The 21,706-nt window shown below is 32.1% G+C and overlaps 1 protein-coding gene across 8 annotated transcripts; it reads right to left on the bottom strand.

The window, feature by feature from the left end:
• Positions 1-259: 259 nt before the first annotated feature.
• Positions 260-20,581, bottom strand: LOC100651097 (sphingomyelin phosphodiesterase). 8 transcript variants are annotated; one of them, XR_001099264.3, is made up of 12 exons: positions 20,433-20,581; positions 9,811-9,915; positions 8,971-9,176; positions 7,594-7,890; positions 6,844-7,236; positions 6,440-6,612; positions 5,879-6,241; positions 5,355-5,547; positions 5,102-5,286; positions 4,781-4,966; positions 2,635-2,792; positions 260-1,769 (listed from the first exon to the last, which is right to left on the bottom strand). XR_001099264.3 is itself a non-coding variant. In XM_048411407.1 (11 exons), the coding sequence occupies exons 1-11, from the start codon at positions 11,513-11,515 to the stop codon at positions 1,700-1,702; spliced, it is 2,175 nt and encodes a 724-aa protein (XP_048267364.1). In that variant the 5' UTR covers positions 11,516-11,717; the 3' UTR covers positions 260-1,699. The 8 variants fall into 8 exon arrangements, 3 of the variants coding, with proteins under 3 accessions (XP_048267364.1, XP_048267363.1, XP_048267365.1); XR_001099266.3 differs by having other exon boundaries at positions 20,216-20,579; XR_007226170.1 differs by lacking the exon at positions 20,433-20,581 and adding an exon at positions 11,512-11,718.
• Positions 20,582-21,706: the final 1,125 nt, after the last annotated feature.

The raw sequence follows: 21,706 nt of genomic DNA, 5'->3' as shown, positions 1-21,706 counted from the left end.
TAAAAAATTTTTTATTTCTCTTATCGGACATGATCGACATAATAATGTGCAAGATATCTGTTTAAACGAAATTTTATTCTATTTGATCGTTATCGAATAATTGTTATTCTCCCTGGCGTCTTTCAGTGGTGATATTTGGATCTGTCCAATCAACAATCGTCTATATTGGTGTCATTTTTCGATAATTGTCTAATTAATATATTGATCGAGAATGAAGCTGCAGACGACTGCATTGTTTTCGTGTAGTTTTGCTGCAACCTTATTACTAATATCGCTCGCGGTGTTCCACGCGAAATGTTCCTAAAAATTTGTAACATATCACACGAATATACGAACACATTTGCACTTGCATACATACAGAAAGAAACACAACATATATGTGTGTCTATTACGACGACGCATGCATGAGAGCACACATTCACACACACTAACAAGTATGTCAAAGAGAAAAGATTAAAAGTGGAAATGCATACCGGGCGAGCGTAATATAGTTTTAAGCAAGGGTCACGTATTGTACGTATGTGTTGTACATAGCCTAAATAAAAATTACATTTAAAACTAAACGCACTGTTCTCAAATATTCCACTTAAAATAACCAAATTGAGAAACGTAAAGGAAATATGAGATAAAGAAAGCACAAACAAACTTTAACGAATAGACCGCGGATTTTTATGCATTTATGTTACTTTTGTTGCTTTTTTGATCATTGTAGTGTATTTTTTTCAGATGATAATCCCTTATTCCGAATTAACCTAGCTTTCTTCACCTAGATTCCAAAAGCTTCCTCAATTTCCTTCGAGCTCTCTCGTTGACACTAAAACTTGTATCGTTCATCGTTGAATATCCATTTCTTACAAGAGCATGTAAATTGTAAAAAAATTTTTATTCAATTTTACAATTAAATCCTATATGTGAAACATCAATTATGCTAATGAAGTTAAATGTAATAATCGCTAATTGTAAGTACAATTTTTGTATTTCCATTCATAAAAATGTTAATACGTTTATAATAATTATGTTTGTGACAACGAATTCAAGAGTAACTATACAATACAAATACGATTATGTACAAAATATTTCTAAAACTAATCAACAGTGTTTGTCGATTTTACCTAGATTTGATTTTATATCTGATTGATTGTGTATCTTATTATTCAAACTAGTTGCATTTGCCTGATCTTTTAATTGTATTGCATGTAACAAACTTATAAATGCAATTACTTTTATGTAAATTCACTCTATATTTTTTTTTCAAAAATGTATTCTCTATGTTGAGATCATAGGGTAGTTACGATTTCAACTTGTATAGAATTGATATAAACTAAACATGGAATTTAAAATGATAACATGCTTCTCTGTCTGTCATTTTTGTACATTCTATTAAGTATTTTTATAGTATTTTTGATACGACAGTAACACACATTCGATGTGTATGTTTATCACATTCAAAGGAAAAATAATTCATGTTTGAAAGTGAAACTTTACGCTATATAATCTCTCTATTGCTAGTTAAATAAATTCTTTTAACTATAACATAACACGGATCTCACGAATATATGTATCTGCATCTGACAATTCCATCATACTTTTGCGTGTAATAATGCATATTACAGCTTTCAAAATAACAATGTCACCATTGTAAATATTTAATAATTTAATAACAAAATCACATCAGTTTTCCATTTAATGTTATCTTCATTTATCCCAGGCCTAATACATACTTAGGTAAATTATATGCAAATCGAGGAATTGCCATGAAAACAGACAATCTGCAAAGAAAATATAATATACAATTATTTTTGAGGTAGGAAATCTGATAACAGCTTAAGAATTGAATATATATATACATTTCAGCAGTTTCAATCTCTTAAAAAGAAATTTTAATCTATTAATTGTAGTATCTAGTAATTGTAGTAATTGTAGGAGTAGTAATTTAACCTAACCCCAATCTGTTTGTAACTTTCAATCAGTAGAAAAATATTAAAACTCTGGAATGCTATCTAATGATATCGAAATAACTAGAATTATATATATGTAAATGCGAAAACGCAATGAATACATTAAATATTTTAATGAATTGACTTTGATAAGTTCGCTCGTTAAGAGGTTAAATCTTTTGATCTTTTTCCTCTACCATTTTTTCTTTTTATAAACAAAACAGAGATACGATTTATCCAGAGTTATGTCTATAAATTGTTTTGCAGAATTACGTCAAAAATATACAGTGGTTTTGTATAACTTTAAAAGAAACGAATAACATTTTGTTTGTAACATTATCTTGCACGTTACACATGCAAAATACATACAGCAATTTCAAAATTATTTCAATTATAAATACATTGTTGCACAAATATTTTTGTGAATCTGTATAAGTTAATGAGTCATACTAGTGATGCTCATATAAATATCTATTGGTTTTAGTTTGAAAACTAATATCTCTCTTTTATGATGAAATAAACATTAATTATTTGTGCAAGTAATATTCAATAACATGTTAAAAGAGAAGTTATATATAGTTTCAAAATTATTGGCAATTTATATTATATAGTGGAGGCTTTCATAACTACTAAATACTAATTTATGCGGCATTGAGCATAATTTAAGCGTATAGGTAAAATCTATGTACATACTTACACTATAAGCAATGTAGATTAGTGTTGGAAATTTCAACCACCATTATATGTGTTCCATCACCAGAAGGTACTGTCTGTTATTTAATTACTAGGTGCCATTTGCTAATAAATGTGTATATCGCATGAAATAGCTTTTTGACCTTAATAATGGTCAATAAACTGTAAATTTGAGTACTTATTATACAATATTAATATACAATAGAAAATAAAAAATATTAATTTCTTTTATATAGTGTAAAAACAATAAAAGTTCTTCTGATTTTTGTTTCTATATCATTTCAGTAGAAAATTTTTGCAAAATAGTAAAAAGATTAGTTAGAATATATTACAAACTTCAAAACACCATCTTTTATAGTAATTTTTTGCTGAAACCACAAAAGCATTAATATATATACAAGCATTACAGATTTACTAAATATTGCAAAACTGATATTTTATTTAATAACATATATACAGTATTTATATATTGTAGCAGAATTTTTTAATAATATTGTTTCCCTCTATAATATTTGATATAACAATTATGTCACTTCTTTAGTAATTCATATCACTTTAAAGAATAACTAATAACTATAAAATGTACTAATGCTGTGCGCTGTTTATTTTGAAAAATTATGTTGCTACGTTTCTTGCAAGGAAAATGCTGAAACATACGAACAATGTATGCAACTTATACAGTGATTTAATTCTTTATGCAGCATATACATGCACTAAATATGATTTGCAGAAACCTATATTGAATATTAAAATAAAAATTAATTTAATCCTTTGAGTGTTTAATCCATAAATTAAATAGACAATTTAAAATGATTAAAATAAAAAATTTATTTTGTGATAAATTGAGAGAATAATACACCATAACAAATAAAAAATTAAATGCCAAAAAAATAAATATATTAATTTAGTACATACTGTGTTTAACAAAAAGAAACGCAGGAAAGGAACACATTTCTTATTGCTTTTTTTCATTGCATCTGTATTAAAAATTAGATTCAAAAGAATTAGAATGTATCTTTCCATATTATTTACAACAAGTACAAGTAGTTAAAGTCATAAAAATGTGATCACACTTTTAACACATTTATGTTATGTTAACAAGCACTCAAAGAGCTAAATGAAAGAAAATCAGGAACAGAAGACAGTTGAGTTGAAAATAATTAAAGTGCATTAATATTTCGGAAATAGCAGCATTTAAATATTAGTATATGTTCACTACTTCTTGCAAAAATGTTTTGTGGTTAGTAGATTACGAATGTTTATGCATTTATGAAAAATTTAAAGACAAGAAAAAAATACACAGAATGTAAATATGTAATATGTAAAAATATACAAAATGTTAAAAAAATAGTCATCAATAATTAATAATATTTAGTAGATAGAACAATTTTCTGTTTTAATTTTATATCTTCAATTGCATCCACAAAAATATGAACTTGTATAAACATTCGCTAATAATCTTTCATAAAATCAGTATTATTTTGCTTAATATAAACAAAAAGTGGTAATACAGGCAATTGCAGCGTGCAGATTAGTAAAATATATTGTACATATCAGATCTTTATATAACTATATACATTTGTAGTACTTATTACTTAGAGCTAATTGTTAACATTTGTTACAAAATTTCTTAATAATATTATTAATATGATTAATATAATATCATTAATGTCATTAATCACAATTCAATTATTTGCCTATCTCTAAAAATTTGTATTACTTATTTATAGTATTACTTTCATTGCTTTCACTGAATTCTTTAAATTCTTAATTTTATTGCTTATGAGAATATTTTCCAAATTTTTTGTAAAGAAATGATTCTTTAAAAGTCGAATTTTTTAAAATTTGAAATCTGAAATTTAAAATTAATATTGAAAGAAATGAAATCTTACAAACAAAAAGTTTGAATATTTTGTACATTAAAAATCTGTAAATATTGGCAATTACCTTTCACAAAGGAAGTGCACATTATTATAATTAGAAATTAGACTAATGAAATAGGGAAAAATTATCTGAAGAACACAAGAAATATCAGTAACAGTCATGTACGAATAATAATTAAATGACAAAAATATTTGCAGAATTATACGTCAACTCGGTTGGTATTAACATCACCAGAATAAGATTGGAACCACCAATTAGGTACGTACGAGAAAGCGAGTCCATTGTAAATCCAAGCTCGCCAACCTGTCCTTGTTTCGTTATCTATTCTAGATTCGAGACTTTGACACAGAGCTTTGCGATCGTGACTTCTTCCACTTCGCAAATCACAAAGTAATCTTTTTCGACATTCATCGTTACATTGCGGTCTTACGGGAGAATTCTTATAATAATGTCTGAAACGTAACAATATACAACGAATTACGGGTATTTTAACTAAATCGTATCAAGAACTGATGTTGTTTAAAAGATATCACATCTCAACTTCAATGCCTGGCCAATTTTATGACCTCGCTATATCTCTTACTTACTTATAATACAGATCGAAAAGCGAAGGTTCATTGCTCATCTTATCTATCAGGGTATCCCAGTCCCGTGGTAAAAGCGATGGCATTTGATACGCTTGTCGGGCACTGTACATTTTGTGCCAAATAGGATAATCGTAAAGATTCGCTTCTTTTAGATTCATTACCCAGCTTTCGTGATCTACGACCATCTGTAACAAAATTACGACACATTTTAATCACGTAATCATATGATAAAAAGTAGTTTAGGATAACTTACCCTCGTGGTTTTTGGATGATCACCATCGACGTAGTATATTCTGTATCCTGGATTGAGTTCATAATAAGGTGTAACCGATGGTCCGACGTAAGCTATGCTAACAGCTCTTCCAAGATCAGCAATATCGTAAAATAATTGGAATTCATCGTAGTGGGTATGTCCAAAAAATTGTGCCGTGATTGTAGATTCGTACCTGTAAACATTGAATTTACAGATAAAACTTTAGGTTTACTTGAAAGTATGTACTTCTTTTTTTTTTAAATACTTATAGAGGATTCGAATCTAGTCGGTCAATATTCGAATCGATTTGCGACTTGCTTGACCCCATTGCTATTGAATATCGATATATTTTTCATTTTTTAGTATCTATTACTTTTTTGCTACACCGTGTATTACCACGACATAAGACTGGAAGCATGAAAACCGATAAAACACTTGGATAAACTTATTGCATGTGCATCTGGACATAAATGTTACAGCAGATGAATCATAGTCATTTGGAAACTCGTTACTGCTATACTAGCCTGTTAATGATTTGATAATAGTTCCTAGACCACACTTTCAAACAGTCCGAATGACCAGGTGGAATATGCCCAATGATGTGAACTTTCTCGCCATTCATTTCAGCTCCTTGCAACTCATAAACTAGCCATTGCAGTTCGCTCACTGGATCCGTACTATTTATTAGCAGCCACCAGTTTTTGTTATTGCAGTAATTCATATTGACAGAAAGGATTCTGAATCCTGGACGCACTAAAACCGAATAAAAAGCGCCACGGCGAACAGTGTGTGAAACACCTGCTGGTAACCAATGTCTCCAGTGTTTATCGAGCGAGTCGTACAACCACGATATGTCGTTTTCTTTTGGCACAAATGGTGGTGGAAAACTGAAACATTTTTTTACATTAATCTCTTTCTTCTTACTATTTTTATATACTTTACTACTAAGCCAAATGAGTACAAAATCAAGGATTACACGTTATTAATAACAGGGTAGTATTAATAACAAGGTTTGTCAATGAAACAATCGAAATTTTGTCTACAAAGAAGAAAGTCGAGGAAGTAAATAGAAGAATTTTAGTTACCTATTAACAGGAGCACTTTCATGATTTCCAAGAGCAGGAAAGATCGGTATTCCGGGAAACATCTCAATGAGCTGTGTCACCGTTTCATGCAAAACTTTCAGATTTTCCTCTCGCGTTTGATTCCACACGTCATGAGGTGGTAAATCTCCTGTCCACAAAATGTAGTCGATATCCTGGATTAACACGAGAAATTCTCCAAATTATACTGTACGAATTTTTGTAAAAACATCTTTTCTTATAAACATTTCTGACTAAAGTAAATCAACTACTTTTCCACATTCCTCGTTTACTTAAATGTCACAGACAATCACCGCTCGTTGTTTTAAATATAATTACAAATTTATTTCAAATAAATTATCTTTATTTCAAATAAAATTTGTCTGAATGTAAATCTAGTTACTTACAGAATGCGTATCCACGATGTGCTTAAGCATATGTTCAACCGTTCTTTTTGGCGTGTCACATTTTCGGTAGTCACCCCATCGTCCAGCACGTGCGGCTGGTGTCTGGGGTGCCCCATTGGTTAATCTGCAGCACAAGGGTTCATTACAATCTGCGTTCGCACCCTCTTGGTAGTAAGGATCGTAGTGCGTATCAGAGATATGAAGAACCTTGAAGGTAGGCGCACCTTCTTGAGGCGGCACGGGTGGTTTCACAGGTGGTTTATTCACTGGCGGGAATGCAACTTCCCACTCGTGCAGAGGATTATACGCGTCGTCGCATGCGTCGCCGATAACAAAGCTGCAGATTTGCGATGGTCCCATATTTACTTGTTTCAACACGTAAATGACTTCGCCCTGAAGAAAACCATCGTTCAACGTGCAATTAATTCCATAGAAAACGGTCTACAACGATATTTAATATTTCAAATAAACTGAAAATTTTTATGCAAAACTTATTCATCTATGCATCTATAAAACGTTTGAAGATTTTGCTGACAAAGTAACGCTAAAATCAGAAGATCAATAAGAATGTACTTATCATGGTTTTCTCCTGTGGTTTTCATACACGAATAATTAAAAATAATAAGAAGAAATAGTTTTAAACAGATAGAGTTTCATTTCAGAAGAGCTGTTTTTCAAAATCAACCAGTTGAAATGATAGGAAATTGTAGAATGGTTTGATAGAAGGGAAATTAATATCGCAAAACTTACCCCAAAGAGCAATGTAACTCCGTGACAAACTCGAGGGCTTTGAATATTAAGAGATGTACAAAATTGGTAAATGCTGTTCATAATTTCTTCATCGTTTTTGCCAACCTTTATGTAATGTAGAAGAAGACCCGCGCCAACTTTGCACGCTGAACAAGACACTTTCGACATCACCGATGTCTCCACCTCCATCATCACTTGTTTTAGATCCAGTAATTTTAAAGCTTTATCCACAAATCCTGACAAGTGTCCATTTGGTTGCGCGTTCTCCATCTCCCACAACATTCTAGAATAATTGTGCTGAAAAGAAACACGCGAATTTTTACCACGATCGATGATAGAATATTAAAACGATAAATATAATTATATAAAATTTATCGGCAATTAGATTGCAAAGTTTCTACTTAAATTCGTTTTTAATAAAATAATGGTATTGATAACTCAAGACTAGTTCTCTTTTATACAAATTTAGAAATATTTCCTAGGAAGTTGCGATAGGCGATTAGATCCCTCAACGCAGGAAACGCATCTTCTTTTTTCTTTCTTCATTCGGAGAATAATAAATTTTCTATCGAAACGAAGAATCGTATCATCGCAAAAACTTTCGCGGGGAAAGTCATTGACATTGGATTAGAGTCTAAACCTAAGTAGGAAGGATACAGTACAGGTATATATATACTTATCCTTGTTGATCAAGTTGGTGAAAGTATTTTGGCACTGAAAGTGAGAGTTGGCGACATCGTGGAACGTGAAAAAAGGCGGGGAAATACGGAAGAACCAAAAGACAAGGTAACACCTTGTGAAAATAAATCGATATACAGAGTGTTTCCGAAATCATAGCACAATCGGAGAGAAAATGATTCCTCGTATAAAAATATAGATGAACATTTTATTCGCATACAGCTCTCGCTCAATTTCAGTTCTCAAATCTTATATTCTCTACCTCGTATTTAATATGCATAATTCAACATTTCAAAGTTCCAAGTTCGGTATTTCTTACTCGATACCATTGCTCTATTCCTTTTACATAGACCACGTGTTATCCCGTGTCCCACATCCCGTGAACTTGACTTCGGATGCACAGATATAGGATATTGACACGTTGGATATAGAGTATGTGAATGGTATGGAAAGTGGGATAGAGATCGCGGGGTCTAATATGCACCTTTTCACTCAGAAACGCACTTTCGCAGCACATATGTAACTTTTTTGTATTAGTAATGGAATATTGGCTGTGGGATATGCGCATGACACAGAGATATGAGATATTCCGAGTGGATCGCGTAAAGTTAACGTTTTCGAAAATGAGTCTCGGTCTATAAAAGTTTGGAAAGCCCCGAACTTACAGACGTAGCATAGAGACGTTACCAATTTTCTTACCCGTGAAAGTTGATCGAGGTTAGTACCATTAATGCGGATAGTTTCCGCGGTTGGTGGTAAATCTCTGAGCGTCTCAGTAAATGGTAAAACGGTAACGTCCAACCCTCTTGCGGCACTTGCTTTGGCGAGCCATTCGTCTGCAAGTTGCGTCCAGTTGCTCATAGGCATTTCCTCTTCCTCCTTTGACCTGTCCCTGACGGGATTTCCTGCAAGAACAAAATAATAAACATTTTTCTTTTTTTTTTTTTTAAGGAAATGTGGTATTTAACCGTTTCAGGGATACGACCGTGGATGAACCTGTATAGCATGAACCTGTAAACCAAGGTCGATATGTACTTATGAATCTGAAAAAGATCCGTCATCCAAAGGTTCTTCCTATTTCCCTTCCTAAAGTTTGAAGTTTACTTTCAGGATTTTATTCTTTGGTATTTTGATGTTCGTTTAAGCAAATTCGCAAAGTATGCCAATGTCAGGAACGTATAGCTATCTAAAAGTACGCGTTCATGCAGAGTATCTTAAATTATATAATTTCTCCGATACGCTAGAAACATTCTATAATAAGCGTGTCTCAGGAAATCCCATAATTCGTAATCAAATCGATATCATCAGACAGCATATAAATTTCAAGTACTTTCTCTATAAAACGAGGTTATGGTATTGCAAACGTTTCGCTCCATTTTCGACGTGGGTAATAAACTATCATATAGTTTATGTAAAAGTAGTAATGTGCTTGAACCTCCCTCTCCCTCGCCCTGTGTTTTATCTTTCTTTTTTATCGGTATACAATACTGTATACTATTTGTTCAATTAATCGAATGATCTAAAATGCAATTTACATACCAACAGCGCTTTTCAACATTCCAACGAGGAAAAAGCAAATAAGAATACTCGTGATGATCCATCTTTGATTTGGCATGCTACGATTTGGCTCTTTGGTATCGTCAACTGAAACGAAAAAACAGCGCTATTTTACATCAGATATTCATAACAAGCAGAAAATTATAAATAAATAGATCATAAATAAAAATTTCTTTACGCAATCTTTAATAGCGTATAACAGTGTTTGCCGATGTGAAACGTACGCATTACTTGGAGGAAATCTCGAATACATATTTTGGAGACAATTAAAAAATTATGTTGTATTCGTCATCTTCATCATCGGTATAGCCAAGAAATCACTATTACTTTTTATACTAGCAGGCGTTCCTTCTTACGTAACATTCGTACGTGTTGTTGGTCTCCTGATTGCCCATTTTCCCATAATTAACTAAATCGAGTAGTCTAATTAAAAACACCTCCACTATTCCTTTTTGTCTTAATCGAATTACCTATTTATATTATATATATATATATTTTTTTTTTTCAAAACTTGATTTATTATGCTAGACAGTGCATCAAAATCTTTTTCGGACATTGAGCTGAGACACGATCGAAAAAATGTTGGAATGACAAAGGTTGAGATTTGGGATACGCTAATGTGTAGGGAATATTAATAACGATAAATTTAAATCGACGATCGACCAACCTATTAATCGAGGATCGTGTGTCGTAGTCTGTGAAATTGCACGCGCAATGGATGTTCTTTCGATCGTAACGTGACTACCGGTTGCAGTGGGTCAGTGAGATCTGTTTTGGCGAAAGTTCGATGTGCGATCGTATCTAACTGATGCGCTATTTCCGTATATCTCTTTCCTTTCCTTTCACGAGATTCTCACAACGTTTACAATTAGTCGCAGCAAACTATGACCGATCGAAACCTCCGATACACTCGATCGTCAGAAATCGCTATGGAAAGCTCGGTGATTGATCGCTATTCACCATTGTTTCAAGCAGTATCAATGACTCGTACTGTTCTTAAATTAACAACTTCTTTGCTGAATTTGTTTAACGCGGAGAAGAAGAGAAAAGAGGAGAGAGTGGCATGAATACTCTACTTGTGATTTCTGCGATTAATACCATATCCTAGCTGTACCGATAACGTGGAATCAGGGTTCCATATTATTCGCGGGCAAATTATCCGAAAAGCTGATTGCTCAATTTAATAATCGTTTTTCGAATATTTTATCGACGTGTGTGCTGAAAACCTGGACTCTCTCTTGCGTAATTAGACTAATATTATTAGTGAAAGTTTGCAATTGGCACGTTACAACTAGCCACAGTTAATACATTCTTTCTTAGCAGAATAAAAATTAAGTTTTACAAATGAACTTTAGAAATCGTCAGCCGCTCCATTATTATGCATTCTTGCATAAAATTGCAAAATTGTAAAAAAATAGTCCGTGTAACTCGCAATTTCTAACTTGTCGATTTATCAATATCGCTGATTAGTTTTCTAGAAAATTACTGTGCGTCTCGTTGTGTGTTTATTATTAGCAAATTACCGTCAAAGAGAGCTCCGGTATATACACAACGTAAAATAAACCTACTCTGTTGTGAAACTCTTGCACTTTCGATAACAATGAGCGGAAGGAGGTTAAGCGAACTCAAACACAAAAGAAAAAAGGAATAAACGCATTCCATTCGATTTTCAAGCGAACCTACCCATTCGCCACGGAGTTGATCGATAATTTTATGTTCCATTTATTTGTCTGAGAAACGAGCGCCATTCGATCGCGTCCTGCCAATAAAAATAACGGTGCACCGAAACTACTTCGAATTTCCTAGCACGGAGGAATTCCAAAGGTTCGGTTGATGAATCAAACGGCGAGAGAACGAGTAAAACAGCCAAGTGGAATAAGCGGTTAACCGTTATTCGACCCACCAAGGGACCTTGCTTGCTGAAACAAGCCACACTTCGGCTATGCTCCGTATTTCACTCATTCAAAATGAAATCGTCGCAGAGCGATCTTTCAGACTCTCAGCTTCCGCGCTCGCTCCCCACTCTCCGGCTGCGTGACTAGTGTTTCACCGCGAGAACCAATTTTACATTGAACCAAACGAATCGAGCTTCGAAAATTCTATGCAACGAATCGTAACGATTATAACTAAGATATTTATGCACATAATTGAAAAAATGTAATTTCTCGTTACCATCGGGGTAAATCACGATACGAAATTATATAAATTATAAATAGGATATTACAGAGTATTTCTGTTTATAGTCGTGCTTCGATGGCAGCGTGTACAGACGCATAGCTATAGCCAAAATTCATTGTAGATGTACCAGTATTGTTTTACGAATATCTTGGAAACTAAGGCCGACCAAGGTTATATGTAGAGGAGAAAGTTCTTCAAAGTTGTTGAACTTTACGACATATTCGACAAATATTAGCGAAATCGAAGGGTTCTACGGAAAGATTCAATGAGATCATCTCTTTGAAAGATACGATAAATGAGAAACAAGATAAAAGTAACAAATAAGATAAAAAGCAGCAAGGGCAAGATTTTAAACAATCAAGATGAACGATATAGCTTACGAGCAATTAAGATAAGCACCAGAAAAAATAAACTCGAGACGTGTAAAGATTGTTGAAAAATATTTCAATGAAAAGATTTGCGATTACAAAAAATATATACGATAATAATTACAACAAAACGAGAATTGTTCGATTTCAGGAACAATAAGAGTATTATCATACATCAGCGGAGTATATGTATTAGTATTGACCTCGGCAATAAAATTTACCATTTCCTGTTTAAACGTCATTGAGTTGTATTACTGAATGATTCGTTGGTCAGCTTGAAAAGAGAATCTCTCATTGTCCAGCATCAAACAGTCCTTCATCATGCTCAATAAGTTTCCACAATTACCGCGGCACTTGTAACTTTAAATCGCTGGTGTTCTTTAAGTTTCAATCATCCAATATACGTATAATATCTCTTTGAAACTTTGCCAAGTTCTCGATTCTCTCGTTTTAAAATTCACATTTTTCACGACAATTATCAAACATAATTATTTTCTATTATTTCCAGACACCAATATTTATGCGATATTAAATTTCGTCATAATTATCGATATCTCTTCCACCTCGCCTCTTTCGATGATTTGTTAATACGTTGTCGAGGTTATGATCTCCGACAACTTTTTCTTTCTACGTGTAACGACCGCTCGATTTGGTTTCCTATATATTCGCAAAAAATTGTCAGTGCCACCGCAGTGAATTCTATCCATAACTGTACGTCTGTGATAGAGCGTATACGTCAACATTGCTGGCCGACGATCGTCAGGCACGACCGCATAAAATGACACTTAAACCCAAGCCTGTATGAACTATACATAAAAAACAAGAATTAAGTTTGGGTTAGGCGGCTATGTTATCCGGCTGCTCCACAGCATGGCGTCCGACAAACAATAGTGTCACATAACTATAGAGAGAATTTACTGTGGGAATACTGGCAGTTTTTTGCGAATAATTCAAAGCTAAGGAAAAAGTTATTCAAAATATTGGTTTCTACAACATATCCAAAAAACGATCGAGGTCGATGACACGACTGAGGTATCTATAATTACCAATTTCGTCATTACTTCTAGTTTATTATTCATCGTGCAAAAAGTCGTGTGCATTAAATAAATGAAATTTATGTTTCTGCTAGTTGGAACAAATGTTTTAATACATAAAATACCAACTAGCTCAATAACACTATTATCCAATAAACAAATGTATGAAACAATAGTCCTCTCGAACGAATAAGAGTTACGGTATGAAAGTATTCTCAATTATCATAAGGAAACTATCACTTAACCTGTAAACCTGTAGTTACCAGGAGAGACGAGTCAACTCGTCACTCGAATTACTAATCTCTTGGAAATAATATCTTTATTTAGCAATCTTCTATTTATTATGCGTTGACTTTTGCTGAATATAAATTATATCGTGTTTACATTTCGAAAAATTTAATATTCGTTATTATCGGCTAAAGAACGCTTAATAGTTAAAATTATGTTCTACGTAATATTATTATCTAACGTCGATACTATTACATAGAAAAAACAAACTGCGTGACCGATAGGAGGGAATAGTGTTTCAGTTCAACGAGAGGAGTAGATATCTTCATGGCATGATAATACCAGTAATTCAATCATCAGTTTAATATAATCACAACCACATTACATGATAAGAAAGTTTGTACCATCTGTATCGTAATTCATACTGTAGAATCTAAGAGCTTTGATATCACGATTTCATTGCACAAAAGGCTTTGTACCATTGGTTCTCAACTAGTACTAACTGATTCACACTTGTTACTAATAATAATCTATCTAAATTTCTATCAAGCACTGTATGTATAGACAAATCTAAACTTCATCTACGCGCAACTAATTTTTTTCTAATCCTAAATGTATGTTCGCAGTAAATATCTGCTTCTATATACATTTTCCGATTGATTTCAAATACCAATACAATCATGATAATCGTGTCTCGTTACAGCGTTAATGGGACCCATTCAAAATGTCAAAGTGTTTTGTATAATACATGATAAACGTTCAAATACCTCCGTGAATTAGTGTACATATGTATCTGATGTATTAGCGGAATTTTCTAAATTACCCTGCAAATGATTTACGTACATTCTTATCTAACTACGTTTACACGTAAAATAGATTTAAGTTTCTGTAGATCAAAACTAGGGTTACTCGAATTAAATCGTATGAACAGGAAGCCGTCACGGATACTACAGTTAATCGTATGCGAAGTTGAAAGTTATCAAACCAACGAGGAATACCTTGTATAGTATCTAGCAAGAAAGGGGTCATTAACTGTCATCGATTAACGAGAGTAGACATACATATTAGTTTGGCACTCTCGGCGAATGATAATATATTATTAAACATTTTGCTTTAATAGAGTTTGACAGTCTCATAGAGACAAGAATAGAAAGACGTCTGGGACAAAATAATCACTGTGTGAACATCGGTCGAATTCAATTAACTTTTAGCCGTGGTTACTTGACTCTACCTACTCGCATTAACTTAAATACTACTGTATGTACAGGTAATGATATTTAAATATGACAACATAGGAAATGACTTCGTTGTATCTGACTATTCTATAAAAAATAATTTCAAAAATTTTAACTGAACAGTACTTCTGCTAAAATCCTCAAAACAATCAAATGTTTCTCAAGAATAATAAAATTCAACTTGTAATTAAAAGAGATGGAAAAATTTTATCTTGAATTTCAATCCTGTATCGCTTTTGGCAACATTCTCTTTCTGTAACATTTTCTTTATTATAAATGCCCACTGATCCAAGGGCAATTGCAATTGTATATGACAGTGTAAGATAATATTGTATAAAATACAAAATTTGATTTTCAGTTCAACTTTGGAGTGTATACTACTATAGGAATGTTATATTATTAGTTTGTAGGTAACAGTATGATTAATACAATATCGTTTGCACTCACACGAAATCGAATATAATACCCCGTTTCACCTATTCGTTACTCACTACTTCTACGACACAACAACACGATGATCTTCACAGGACAATGATAAATTCAACTCTGACTCGTTACAACGTATTCCATAACGTATTCCTCACTTTTTCCCGTAAAATCCCTTGGTAACGCTCATAACACTCCTTGACAACGTTAACATATCTTGGCAATGCTAATAAACAATTACCCCTCGCACCACGTCCTTCCCTGATGTCGCACTATCCCACGCTACATACATTACATGATCGTTAATAGCATAAAATAAAAATTCTCAGGAATGTAAGAACACTTAAAAAGATACGAACAAGTTACGAAATCGTAGCACAAAGCACGAAGGAAGTGTTATTGTTCTCGATAGAATCTGTTTTCATCAATTTGGGAAAATACTCACGTAAATGAGACATTACGCAAGAAAAATACTTGAAACGATCTTACGAAATAGTAACTGTCACTAATTCTTTCCTGTTCGCTGTTCTAGTCTTCCAACAATTATAATCCAATAATTAATTGCTGCTCGAAATGTACGAATTCTTCTTTGTTTTGATAAGAAGTAATTCAAGGAATGAAAATTTTCAGCTTAAAATTTTTCTGTTCGATTCAAAGCTGATTCTTAAAAAGCGATAGAATTTGCAAAGAATTCTTAAAACAAAAAATAGATTTCTATTTTATTCTATTAAAAGCAGAATATTAATTTAAATTTGGTATCTGGCACGCGTTGAGCGTAGAGTAATGCAATGCCGTACAGTAATAAACTCAAAATAGCATATTCTCTGCATTACACTCTGTATGTGGTAGTTTTTATTAGTTTTAAACTTCGAAATAATACGTATAAAAATAATATGACTTTTTCGACATACATAAACAGATAGATAGTATAAAACGGTACGAAAATTACATAAAGAATTATAAATAACGCTAGCATTCGAACTATGAACTGAAGTAAACGTAAAAGAATCATGTCTGCCACTTATAAGTTATGTTCTATACTACTCTGAATGCTTAACATTTTTTTATTATTTCTCGTATACACAGAGTACTTGCCATTAAATCTATTAAACATTTAAACGTCAATTCCATTGAACGTTTCATTAAATATTAGCTCGATTGAATATACGGGTGTTTCGTTTATCTGCAAACGGTAGAATATCTCACGAGAGATTAAAATTACTAAAAAAAATGTTTTGACAAAAGTTATTTGACTCGATATGATTCATAAAATTGATCAAATTTCATATTATCCAGATCCAATCAGTTTTTGTGAAATTTTCATACTTTCTTATATTCATAATATTAATATTACAATGTATTTTTAAATATTGTTTCACTTTTATAATATTGTTAATATTTGCATATTAAATCGTATTATCAATGGTTTTAAATTTGCATTCTAGTCACTTGATTATTAGAACAATGTATGTTAGGATATTAAATACATTATTAAATACGTATCACAACAAATAATAGAAATACATAAAAAAATATTTTTAAAATATTTTATTATAAAATGTATCGGCAAGATAATGCTAATCTCAAGTTACCATATGTAGATATGTGAAACGGGTCGATAATTTGCAATGCACGTATATTCCATAAATGAGAGAAGCTGCAAAATAATTTAGGAACATGAAGCACGTGATACCATATATATTTACCTATTCGAATAAAATAATTAGAGAATCTCTAAATGCATAATCTAAATATGTACTCGTATTGTACAAACTTGAGCATGGATGTTTCATATAACATTTTTAAAGTCGCGGAAGGATCAAGAAAAGGCTGTTGAAAGCAAAGAACAGGAAATCATTAAGATAGTTAAGAAAATAGCACATACTTTCAAGGAAATGTTAGCAAGGACAAGAGAAGAAGTTATTACTTCTGTTTCACTTTTCTATTTAGAAGTTGTTTCAAAGAGATACTTTTTACTTTTGCCTCGAATAAAGTTTATCCAAGCCTCTAAGAAACTTGTATCTTGTGATTCGCAATAAACACTAATAATATTAATTTAATCATGCAAGGAATCCTAGACACGAGATGAACAGTTCTGTTGCCCTAATTACCGCTAACAAAATGTGCTACACCGTAATATTTACCGGTTTCCCCCTTCGTTTGATATGGAAGATTTATGTAAAAAATAGTATTATATTTTTATCTTCAAAAGTGAAGTATAATTTTTTAGAGCAATCAAAAAAGTCTACGCAAAGATTTGTTTCATCCATTAAATCTTTGGTGGGCATGAAGCATTGCGCTTTAAACGTCATAAATACTTCTCTATTATACGTCTCTGACCTATACTATTTTTCCCGCCCAGCAAAGAAATGCCATAACGAGTTACTATACTTCGGGAATTTTATTTATTTTTGAGCGTGATACGCATCCTGTACAGTTTTGCATCTTTCGATTCCCCATAAGTGAATAAACGTTCGTATACACGTATGGAACTATACATCAGGCATCCATTCAACGAATCGTTCATGACCAACGGCCGATCGTCCTATGTCTGAAGCATCTAACCTACTTAATCCTCGCTCTCTCTCACCGTGACGTCACTCACTACCATCGTAACTTTGTCAAGCCCCCCAGATTTACTTTAGATGTGCAATCGTAACTTGTGTCAAGAACTTTTATACAAAGAGGTCATAATCATAGCTAATTTTATGAATTAATAGCATTTGCACTCACGACTGATCACATTTCGATTACCCTTGAATAATAAGAATATGAGCTTGTGTGCATGCGAAGCACAGTGAAGATCTGACGTAGTCGACATAATAGGATTGGAAAATATTTAAGAAGTTATTTCGAGAAATGTTTACGTATACAAATAATTGTATTCATGAAAAGACTAAATTGCATAAACATTCACAGTCTAATAATAATATATAAATAATGTTCTATACGAAAAGGTCAATATAAATGAAATCTTAATAATAATTGAGTTTACATATAATAATGGTATGAATCATATCGTATTATGTGAATTGATTTCCTTTTCCCATTCTAACGAATCGTTTATATATCATCACCAAGACCCCCCGATTGATTTTCTCATAAGCCTTGTTCAGATTAACCAAGTTACTTAAATTCAAACGACTTGATATCAACTGATTTGACAGATAAATAGAAATTTGGAAGAATATTTCAAGTTGATTAAATAACAGATTCACAGTGAGTGAAGTAATTTCAAGCTTCTTGAATCTACATAGGTAGCTTGACTAATGTAAATGAGGCTTCATGCATTCTAATCAATACGAAGTGTCATTGAAACTATACCAGATGTATAGCGTAACTATCAAGTTCAATGCAATAAGTTCAAAGAATAAAAAACGTCGCTATCATCCGCTACTGTTATGAATACGAATTGATATAGTGTCTCGATATAATACGTATGTACAGTACTATAACTAATCAATTTAATAAATTACATTGAAATCAAGGAAAACAATTTAGATAATTCGTAGAAAAATATCTGGATACTTTTTATTATTTTTGACTTATGACTTCTGATTATAGTCAAATGAAACTGCAATGATTTTATTCTTCGTAGTTATCATAGCTGTTTCTACAGTATATTGTAACACGATTAAATTAATTTCTAAAAGATAATATGCAATATTAAAACTAACGCTTGAAACTACAATATCTTGTTATATCTATATATGTGAAGTCTTAACGCAATTTAGTTATTCCATATCTTTGTTTTATTTTCATCGTGAAATCTCCTTAACTTCACCTGTAATATGAATTTAGGACAACGATGTATATCGATAAATAAACTGTTAAAATAAATAAATAAATAAAAGGTGATCGATACATACGAAGTCGTGATGAAACAATGCAAAGACAGAACGTATTGCTTAATCGTTTTTGATGGCGTAAGAATACACTTGATTTGCAAAAACAAAAAGGCCTTATGAAATTCCTGGCCATGGGATTTTCATCACGCGCATCGAGCTCTCCGCATAGCAGCACCGTATTTAATTGAAATGCGTGTCTTGAAAGTCATTCGTATTGTTCGAGTGAACACGCGTCAAAAAATGCCCCAACGCGAAACCTTTCGTGTAAGACGTGCGTTCCATTCCTACTAATCTTAAGGTTTCGTTGTGACTTATCTGCTTCGATATTCTTTTAACATTCGGTTTGGCTTGTGCCTAAAATTCTTATTTTTGTCTATATGAAATTTGTATTTTTCAAAAAGTGTAATATGCCAATGTTGTGTAAATAAAAATAAGGACAGGACATAGGAAAAATGTTTTTGCGTTTTTAACTTGATTGTTTTCGATGAATATAGATTTTAAAAATATGTTTCTAGCTGTCAAATTAACTTAATACAATTGTGGTAAAGGTTTATTTTATTTAAATTAATAATAGGGCAACTTTTGATGATGATTGATGGCTTTTTAATGAGCATTGATGAGTTTTTAATTATATCGTTAATACAGGCGACTAATGTACTATAATCTTCCAATTGCCCCAAAGATATTAAAAATTGTCATTCTCTGGGACGTACTTATATATTACATTAGGAAACGCTCCTCTTTATGTTACCTTTATCGTTATCTTTATACATGTATAATATATTTATATTTATTATACTAGATAGTATAAGACAATATAACAAAATTATTGTTTTATAGCAAAAGGAATTTAATTTCATAGAAAAATAAAGAACAGGTTATGCGTTCAACGACATTTTGGACAACTTTTAAATGAATATGTATATAACTAAACATATAGATCGTTTAACGTTTCAATACAATTAGCAATTTCAAGAGTAATGAAATACGTTAAAGCGGTAATAATAGTCTGCCTACTTATCAGCTGATTACAACGATAATGATATAAACTAAAGTGTAAGAAAACTCACGAATTTTGAAGTACGTAGGGTGTCACGTGGTACATAAAGAAACGTTGGGAAGTGCAAGGATTGAAGAAATCGACAATTTGAAAAATGTCTAACGTATTCTCCGAGATAAATCAGTTTTGTAACATTTCAAGATTCAGCCGGACGTTCCGCACGTTTTCTAGATCACCAGGGACAAAACGCGCACGCACACGTGTTCACTACACTCCACGATATTTACCGAAAGGATTCTTCTTCTCTTTTTCTTTCTCCCCCCCAATCGGTTGTTGGTATTCCACGCGCGTGCGTATTAACCCGCAACACAAACACGTGTGCCAACCTGGCCGCAGTGACGACTCGGCGTACACTGAGCAATACTCGGCGAATGCACAGAAATATCCCACTTACTATTTCATCCTTCACTCCCACTCTTGTCTCCACCATTTGCATATAGCTTTTTGTAACTTCATCTGGCTTCGTTAATTCTTCCTATAATGACTTACGAAATTAAATAATTATCTAATTAAACGATAAATATATTCGTCTTTGTTCAAAGGAAGTTAAAGCTTAAAACTGATTCTTATATTAGTATCTTACATCTACTTTGCAAGAAATATTTAAGAAAGGATGGTTTTATTATTAATAGTAAAAATTGTAGTTCTTAACATAAGTTAACCCGTGAAAAAGCATTAGAACTTTAGCAAAAGAAAAATTAAATATTAATTATTATCTCATTTGAAACATTCGACTGCAGATGATCCATATAGTGGAACCCCAAATTCTGTGTTATATGGAACCCATACTTATAATACTGCTTTATCATTTAAGATCTTATTTAATTTATTTACGAATTGTTTGAATTAGATAATGAAAATCTTTCTAGACATGTGGAAAGACGATCGCAATTGATTCAAATAGCGATATTTAGAACCGATAAAACAGCAAGAGGTAAAGCAATAATAGATATAATTTTTACTAAGACAATACGCATTTATATTTTTTAAGCGCATTATTGCATTCTTGGAAATAAGCTTTTTATTGTGACATTTCTTTCTTGACTCCAATTAGAAAAGAAATACGATGTATTCTGATTGCGTGAATTATCCTGTGTACTTGTACACATGTAAAAAAGTTATAGTATAATAAATTATTAATCTGTCTCTTATTATAGATCGTTATATGAGGAAATAAAAGTAACGTTATCAAAGATAAAGGTGATTATTGCACCATGATGTATATACTCAGCGACAAAGGTATATTCGTTTCCTAAGAAAAGAAATTATCTATAGAAATGGCAATTACAGATTTGTATTACTCATCGATGCATGATATAAATTACATACAAATCGTACAATGATTTATAATAACAAAATCTGAATTTAATAAAATTGTATAAATTAATTATAAAATAATAATTAGAAGTAGCACACAGCAATGAATATTGCTGCATTCACGGTAATTTCCTCGCGTTTTCAAGGAAATTGATATTTTCTAGATGATATTACTTTGTTTTTT

Source organism: Bombus terrestris, chromosome 13 (assembly GCF_910591885.1).
Source record: "Bombus terrestris chromosome 13, iyBomTerr1.2, whole genome shotgun sequence".
NCBI classification, from domain to species: domain Eukaryota; kingdom Metazoa; phylum Arthropoda; class Insecta; order Hymenoptera; family Apidae; genus Bombus; species Bombus terrestris.
The sequence above is the reverse complement of the archived record's forward strand: the minus strand, read 5'-3'. Positions and strand labels throughout refer to the sequence as shown.